The sequence below is a fragment of the Poecilia formosa genome, unplaced genomic scaffold (assembly GCF_000485575.1).
Source record: "Poecilia formosa unplaced genomic scaffold, Poecilia_formosa-5.1.2 Scaffold495, whole genome shotgun sequence".
Lineage (NCBI taxonomy): Eukaryota > Metazoa > Chordata > Actinopteri > Cyprinodontiformes > Poeciliidae > Poecilia > Poecilia formosa.
The window spans coordinates 268,608-277,479 of NW_006800434.1; the positions used below are offsets into that span (position 1 = coordinate 268,608).

An 8,872-nucleotide genomic window follows, 5' to 3' on the forward strand; every position below is an offset into this window, starting at 1 on the left:
CTTGTAAGATTTGACCGTTTTTAACAATAAAGTTTAGAAAGAAAAAAATAGGTCCTGCTGGTGGAGTCGGGCGTCCCCGTATTAATGTCTATGGGCGTCACAAGGTTACGTGTTTTAATTTTGCAAGTCGACTTATCAGAAAAAGTAAAATAGTAAATAAGAAACTGGATTAGATTATGGCATTTATGGCATTTGAAGACCCCAGTTACACAAAGGAAAAAAGAGCCTTGTAAAAAAAAAAAGAAAAAAGACCCTGGCATTCCTTAGGACACCTATGACTTTTGCTCTGAGAGGACCCTCGTATATAAACTGCTGACAGCCATGTTTTAGCCTCTGTCCTTTGGTGTGAGATAAGGATACATACATACGGAGAAGTTGTTCAAGATTATAGCCAAAATAGAGTTCCAATTCTGTGTGATGCATTCCTTGTGTGAAACACAGCAAGGACCCTCGGTCGGGTTTCTATTTATTTTCACTGCGAGCTGAAAGAAAATTGCACCATGTGCACCGGCTTCGCTGTCCGAGCACGTGGGGTGGCAAGGACATAAGAAATGGAGGCTGACCAAATGGGGGTTACTTGATAATCGGTTCATACAACCCGGCTGATTCTGAAGAACAAAGGAACAATCATGAGGTATTCCTAATAGTAGAGAACTTTATCCTTTAGAAAACTGTTATTTCTCCACGTGTCTGTACGGAAAGCCTTGCTCACGTCATTTCATGTCTATATTAGTTAATAATTTAGTGCTTAAACTGGATCGTTCACAAAGCCATCATACTTAGATCAAGCTAACTTCACTAAACGGCAACATATATTTTAAACAATCTCCCCTTTGTGTTGCAGCTGATGATCCAGTTGTTAAAAATTGCTTTACTTCAGATTGTAAAGCTACATTTTTGCTATTTTGTTTCCAGAAAGTTTTCTGTGTTTTATATAACTGTTTTCAGTTATAAATCTGACTTTGTAAATAAAATGTGGGATTTGACGAGACTTTTTTTTACCTAACTAAAATATCTAATCTGTCCCATATTTTCTTTTACAGCATCAAGATGGATGCCGAGTGGCTGCTGGTTAAGTCAGTAGTTATAAGGTGATGGTGAGTTGCACTGAAATTCAACATCAGTAGGGCTGGGCAATAGTCATTCTGTTCATACTTATACCCTACATTACATAATAGAATACGTTTTTGTGTTGGGGGTTTTATTGCCCGTAGTTTGCAAGCATTTTGTTGGTTTTTATCCTTCCTATTCCGTTTTTGTCTCTCTGGAAAATCCATGTACATTTAAATTCTTGGTTTTGTTTTTCTAGTGAAATCTACTTATAGCTACAGAAAAATATGGCTTTTACATATTTGTTACAACTGTCACTTTGTCATGATAGCATGGTATAAAACAGATGAATTGTTTATATTAAAACAAATTTATGCTATTTTTTAGTGCTTACCCTAGTATTAACAAAATTGAGGTGTGTTGTCATAATGCTACTCTGAACTTTTATATCTTGAACCTCCCCTCTTTGTTATGCATTTCAGTTGCAGTGTTGAATGAGAATCACATCTACTGATGCCATGTCATGCAAATTGCTCCTGTATGTTAGCCCACAGTTTCCAAGACTACTTCCATGGTTACTGGAGAAAGGTCTTGTACAAATGTAACTGTACATTTGGATTTGAATATATTGCCCAGCCCTATCACTGAATTATGTAATATATTAAAATGCTGTAGTGATGATTCATTAGACTAGAGTCTCTGATAATATGGTGATGCTATTTGAGATTGCACTGAACATGCATCCTATATACTTGCAATTCAAACTGATTTAGTAAAAGTTTATACTAATTTATTATTATTATTTCAGGCACCTGTTCGGTGATGTAGCCATAGACGGAATGTCTTGCTTCAGGTAAGCCTGGAATCTATGAGCCTTTATTCTATTGGGTTAAGTGGAATGATGATTTTTAGACTAGAGTCTCTGAAATAAAAAAACATGAAGTTGTTTTCACAGTACACTGACCACATAACCTCAGCTTAATTGGATGCTTTATTCATTAACTGCTTGTGAAGATCACTGCTGGCAATCTTTCAGCATGTGTTTACAAACAGCTTGCAGTAAATGGGCTAAAATGCCCATTAAATCACTATAGTCCTTTTTAATTAGAATATGTTTTCCTATTTTAGTTTCTCCTTGTAGATCATCTGCTCTTGTCCATGTGGAAGTTTAGGTAAGTATGTTAACATTAAAATCTGTTTTAATAATAGAATAAAATTACAACTTGTGTTCTCCTGTGCAGTCATGGTCACTTTTAGCTTTAAATTCTGATTAACTTTTATATTTACGACAATCAACATTTAATCAGTATTGACTGTAATAAACTTGACACCAAGGCCAGATTGCTCCCCCCATGTGGAAGTAGAGCAGACCTCCGACAAACATGGTTATATGGTGAAGCTCACCCATTTTGAAAAATATTGTGATCAACAAACTGTATGTACTGGGTGGCATACAGAGGAGGTCATGCAGACCTTTGAATCAGGTGTTCTGGAACAGGGACGTGGCTAAAATATACAGGGCAGTGGCCTTTGACAACACTGCATCAATTCTGAGTAATGAATTGAATTAAATATTTCAATATTTTAGTTTTTGTTTTACACTACAAAATTATACAGTGCTTTAAAAAAGGGTTGAAGTAAATAACCTTTGTATTGAATGCAAAGCATCTATGAAACAGCGACTGCTCCACGGGTCTGATTGGTCAATGATGATGCAGTTATTCGGTTCTACTGATGTTAACTGAAGTCTACTCGCAGCGCACTGAGACAATCAAGATCACTGGAGCTCAGAGGAAACTGCTAGTTAAACATGTCTCTAATCTAGTGACCAGCTGCAGAATGGGATTAGACATTAGCACACATTGGTCAGTTTCAGTTCTTGTTGTACAGAAGGATGTACTCAACCAAACAAGATTTCTTAGTTTAAGGTGGGGTTATAAGAAGATTGTTTTGCAAAGTTTCCAAACATCTCCAACTAATATATTAACCTTAATGTTTCTTGTCTTCTCACAGGTAGTGAACTCTGAATCAAGGCTAAAGCTTCACTGATTGTCATTCTGGTTATATACAAACTAGAGGGCTGTTTCACAAAACCAGGATAGCAGATTAAGCTGGGATTTTCTGGATATCCTGTCTTAATTAAGCCTCAATTCAATGTTACAAAAGAAATAACACATAAGTTACCATGGTGACTTATTTTGTGAAGCCAGCCTGCTCCAGACCAGGCTAGCAGCCATGCTTAGTTAAGCCTGGAACCTTATCTGTTCAGTCAGCAGTCACAGCAATCAGAAACCGAGTTTTGTCCGTGATTCTGTTTTCTTATCTGTAAGTATTGTTTGTTTTTTTTGTTTGTTTGTTTGTTTGTTTGTTTTTTAATCACCCTGCATTAAAACACCTCCAATTAATTTTGGTAGTCAGTCAGGTACTATTATTATTTTTACAGTATACCATTAGAAAACACAATTATCAATTTTAAAATGACCCATACGGACTCTGCTTGGGTCAAACCGTGTTTCTGAATTAACGGTTTCTAAAGACCGCTGTTCTATACTAAACAAAAATATAAACGTCCCATGTCAAATATTGCCATGTGGAGTTAACAACTGTAAATGAGCATTTGTTGACATTTTATTGTACAAAAGTAATATTTCTCCTGATTTGTGTGTAATTTTTAATCCAACTTTCTGTCAGTGAGCATTACCCAATGCATGGGTGGGGCATGTCCAGTGAGTGATCAGACAAAATGAGCAACAGCTGGACAATCCTTGGACTGGGGACAATAAAAGGCCACCCCAAAATGTAAAATTTTGTCACAAGTCATAATGCCTGAGATGTCTCAAGTTATGCGGGAGCATGCCATTGGCATGTTGGATGTAGGGAGGGACATCCACCAGAGCAGTAGCTGCACAGCTCAATGTCCATTATCGAGCTATAGGACTTTAAAGAGTTCATTTCCAACAAACTGGCAGTACTGCAAATCGACCTCATGCGATTTGCATGAGGTCGGCCATGTGTGACCACTCAAAGCAAAAGCATCAGAACTTAAAGGGGCAGTTAACTACAGGTAAAATTAAAGATGAAAATTCACAGATATTGCACATTGTTCTATTTCATTTTGGTCTGTATAAATATCTAGAATGTGGAACAAAACAGCAACATGAAGGAATTCGCTGTCAGATGAACATGTTATAATATTGACTTCCACTGTTCATTTATTAGGTTATAGTTTTTTATATGTGAAAATCTCATGTATGATTATGTTTAGTTAAGAATAGTTTGGAAATATATATTTTTAGGGTAATTACGTATTCAATTGATCTATCGTTTGCTCTTGTAGCGGAATTTTTTTTTCTTTTGTATGATGTGCTTCAATTCCTCATAAACCTCAATAAAAAGATGCAGTTTATTTGGTGTGAGGTATGGCATACGGAGTTTATTTAGTGTAACATTAGTGAATCTGTGGTTGATTTCATTGGTCTCTTGAAGAAATCCATTGACGCACATTCACCTGAATTCTTTAAGCCTGGCTTAACAGCTGTTAATGGTTTGTTATCCCTGAAGCAACACAATTGTTTTTCAGTGTATGTTGATTGCATGTCAAATAAACAATTTAAATGTCCACACCACATTGGCTTGTCTGTGAAATAAAGCCTGACATAATTTAAAGTCTATATTTTTCTTATCTGTGTGTGATTGGAATGTAGTTGATGTATTTGCCTAAATGTTCACAAACTTATAAAGTTGAACAAAGGCAACATGGTAAACTACAAATGCCGTTAACTACCTGGGGCAGCAGCATCACAATAAGGCACCTAAAAAGGCTCAAGAGACTGATGAAGAAGGCTGGTTCTGCTCTGGGGATGACTGGAGCCTCTGAAGATGATGATACAAAGAAGGATTCTTCATAAAATCAAGAAGATTATGGAAAACTGACCCTCCTCTTATGAGGCTGTCTTAGTCAAACTATCTGTGAAAAACCTTTCCTGCCCACAGCCATCAATATTTACAATAACTGAAAATTTTCAAATTGAGATAAACATTTAATTTCCTTTTAGGATTAATACAGTATTTTTGAATTTGAACTATTCATATTTTTATAAAGAAGACGGTCTGTCCTGCGTTTTTAAGCTCCTGCAAGTTTAACCAAGATATTTCAGTCTAAGACGTTAAGTTAATAGCGACTTAAACGCAACCTTTGACTAAACTGTAATCTTTGCATTTGGGGTTAAGAGTTTATATGTTCTGGATTTCATGCCACACGGTCTTCCGGTGACTTTTATTTTGAAGGTTAATCTGTTGTGTCGTCTTTCTTCTGTAAGGCAGTAGACCTCTCTAGTTGGAAATGCGTGGCATCAGTCTTCTTCAGGTTGACTATTTAGTTTCTCTTCGACTTCAGGCACTTTAAAACTACACGGCCCATATGTTAAGAATGTAACTGAGCTATCTGAGGGAAAGCGTACAAGGGCAGCAGCAGATGTGATAAGCTAACCTGGCCGAAAAGGTAAAGATTTGGCGCTTTATTAACATATTAGCTACACTTAAAGAACATAAAACCCTGAGGGGTAAAGGTTTAAGAGGAAATTTGATATAACTTTGACATTTCTGGCTAAAACTTTATTGCTAGTTGGCAATTATTAAGTCTTTTACGCCGCTAGCTTGGTAGCTCTGATATTGACGTGGTACTAGACAACAAAACTATTAAAACTACAAATATTTCCTGTTTTGTTTTTGTTTTTGTTTTTTCCAGGTTTGAGATTCGGAGTAATACCTTTCGGAATACAGGGAGTCCAGGAAGTTCGTCTCGAAACCCCAAAATTGAACAGTAGCTGGGAATAAGCTTAGCTGGGTGTCGTACTGACTTACTGAAAACAACCTGGAGAGCTCACAGTGTTAAACATGGCAAAATGCTATGTTTATAACTCATGACTGATGGCTTTGTATAGGAGAGACACTGCTTGTCAAAGGCAGATTTAGCTATGTACAGAGGCCAAGTCGCCTCTTGAATTGCTGAACGGGTTCAACACGCCTTACGGGTGGGTGTGTTTGGCCCGGAAACGTTATTATTGCCCTGGCTTGAATCTTCTTGGTATATTGGCATTAGAGAAACTGCAGAGGGCGATTATCTCTCCAATTCGTCTTGGTTAAACCTTTAATAAGTAATGTCTTCTATAGTGGGAAGAGTGTGGGGGTGGGTGCGCTTCTGGGGTAGTTGTACCTCACAAAATACCCCAATGTTGCGTCAAAAGCAGCTTGCTAAAGGTAACTGGGGATCTTGGATGTGGGGAGGGTGGAGAAAAGGAAGTGACCAGAGTGCTCTAGGAGAGGAGTACTGGGAGGCACAGGAGAAATTGCAACCCATGGAAATAGAAGATCTTGGCTCAGGAAAACCAGAGACAGAGCTACAGGTGTCCAGGTGGTGGAGCAAATATCTCCCCACATCATATCTGTGGTCAAGAAAAACTGCTAAAAGCAGCCTGAGAGAAAGGAAAGGTGATGTTGACGGGGACTTTTCTGATTATGGAACCCCTCCCCCATCTCCCACTCCTTCTCAGCTGACCTCTCCATTCAGATGTTTCACAGATAGCTGGAATTTGGAGATTATACCAGAGCACTATGAAATTTGCTTCAACTTCCTTCGGCATTTGTTTGACCTATTCGTAGTGGCCTTCCTGTGGACTGTGTCCCCTCCTGCCAAACTGATCCTGGAGGTGTTTGGTGTCCAGGGAGCTCTGAGGCTGTGGTTTCATGGCATGGCCATGTTTTTTGTCTCAACAGCTGGAATGGCAGGATTGCTGTGGTTGATTCAGGAGTATCTCCCTCAGTTTGCTTTGATCTATGGCATCATACAAGCATTGGTGATCTCTGTTAGTGTACGACAAAGTGTAATTCTTGGAGTGGAAGAAGATAAAGAAAATATCCAGGAGTTGAAAGAGACTGGTGAAAAGAAAGACACTGCAGACAATGGAGATAAGCTTTTTTCTAAGGAACTGCTGAAGACGAGCTTAGCCTAAGGTGAGCTTCTTCTGAAATGTTCAAATTCTGCCTAAAATAAATGTTACCTATCAGTCTATTTTTAATACACAGAGTAAAACTGAAGCAGTACAACGCTATAATTTCTTTCTCGTGTACTGTTTGCAGTGAGACTTACCAGTCAACTTTCAGTCATGACTCATGTGACAAGCAACGTGTGTAGCAGCTGATGTCTGCCTTCATGTCATCAGACATGAAGACATTACAGGTGAAGGCCATCAAATTAAAATGTCATGAAAAAGTTGATTTATGTCAGCAGTTCCGGTCAAAAAGTCAAACTTGGATGTTAGTTACACACAGACTGATATATTTCAATTGTTTATTTCTTTTAATGTTGACGTTTATAACTCACAACTAATGAAAAGCCCAAATTCAGTATCTCAGAAAATTAGAATATTAAGAAAAATAGAAAAAAAGGAATTTTAGAAATATTGGCCAACTGAAAAGTATTAGCATGTACAGCACTCAGTACTTAGTTGGGGCTCCTTGTCCCTAGATTACTGCAGCAATTCAAGGATTCAAGAAGTTTTTATCACCTTTGCTTGTTTAGGGTATGAAATTCGGACTACACAAATAAAGAATAAAGTAATTTATGTGATATATGGATATGTCTATTAAAAGAAAGTGTGTGTGTTGCAAATAATTTATAAGATGAAGCTGAATTAGGTGCAGCTTGAGTTCAGCAATCTGACGGCTGAAGGGAAGAACCTGTTCCTGAGCCTGGTGGTCTTGCTCTGGATGCTCCTCAGCCTCTGTGTGTGTGTGTGTGTGTGTGTGTGCTATAATAATAATAATAATAATAATAATAATATTGCACACAGACAATAAGCTGTCTGTGTGCAAGATGAGTGGAGTCCTTCATGAGGGCCCTCCTCCTGCATCGTGCTGTATAGAGGTCTGAAGTGGAGGGAAGGTGCTCCCCAGTCCTCTGTGCAGCCTTGACCACCCGCTGTAGAGCCGTCCTCTCAGCAGCAGTGCAGCTGCTGTGCCACACGGTGATGCAGGTGCAGAGAACGCTCTCCACCACACAACGATAGAAGCTCCTCAGGACTGAGTTCCCACACCTTCCTGAGGAAGTACAGATGCTGGTGAGCCTTCCTGACCAGACTGGAGGTGTTGGTACTCCAGGTGAGGTCACTGGATACAGGCACACCCAGGTACCTGTAGCTGGAGATCACCTCCACAACTGCTTCTCCGGGGCTGAAGAGGATCCTTGTCCCTTCTAAAATTCACCACCATCTCCTTGATCTTCTTCACGTTGATGCAGAGGTTATTGTCTCTGCACCACTGCATCAGGTGTTCCACCTCCTTTCTGTATTTGGACTCATCACTGTTCGTTATGCATCATCTGCAAACTTCACTATATGGGGTGTCTTGCTGAGCAGTCATGCGTCAGCAGAGTGAAGAGAAGGAGGCTCAGCACGCAGCCCTGCGGTGAGCCAGTGCTGAGGGTGATGGAGGAGGAGACGTTGTTGTGGATCCTGACAGACTGAGGTCTGTTGGTCAGGAAGTCCAGAATCCAGTTCCCCAGTGTGGAACTCAGTCGGAAAGAAGAGAGCTTCTGCACCAGAGTATGTGAGAATGCTGTGAGACATGGAGCTGATCAGTCTGTGACACTGCTAAGGTATTATGAGAGTCCAGGTTACTTTGATGGTGACCTTCAGCTCTTCTGAATTGTTGGATCTGGAGAATCACAGCTTCCTCTCCACAATACCTCAGAGATTTTCCATGTGGTTTGGTCAGGTGAGTTTGCTGGCCAATTAAGAACAGGGATGCCATGGTTGTTAAACAA

The 8,872-nt window shown here is 39.2% G+C and overlaps 1 protein-coding gene and 1 long non-coding RNA gene across 3 annotated transcripts in view; both read left to right on the forward strand.

Annotated features, from left to right (window-relative positions):
- The first annotated feature begins 308 nt into the window (after positions 1-308).
- Positions 309-4,463, forward strand: LOC103156720 (uncharacterized). The gene is made up of 5 exons (XR_478173.2): positions 309-634; positions 1,044-1,097; positions 1,859-1,903; positions 2,179-2,222; positions 3,064-4,463. It is a non-coding gene; the product is annotated as an uncharacterized LOC103156720 (long non-coding RNA).
- Positions 4,464-5,310: 847 nt separating this feature from the next.
- The window catches only part of cunh6orf47 (chromosome unknown C6orf47 homolog), an 8,427-nt gene continuing 4,865 nt past the window's right edge, over positions 5,311-8,872 (forward strand). Inside the window, exons 1-3 of one of the 2 annotated variants that reach the window (XM_016664549.1) lie at positions 5,311-5,551; positions 5,798-7,062; positions 7,189-8,027. In XM_016664549.1, coding sequence (XP_016520035.1) covers positions 6,210-7,061 — 852 coding nt within the window. In that variant the 5' untranslated portion in view covers positions 5,311-5,551; positions 5,798-6,209 and the 3' untranslated portion in view covers position 7,062; positions 7,189-8,027. Of the gene's footprint in view, positions 5,552-5,797; positions 7,063-7,188; positions 8,028-8,872 lie in introns of those variants that run through there. The other variant, XM_016664547.1, reaches the window with a different exon arrangement.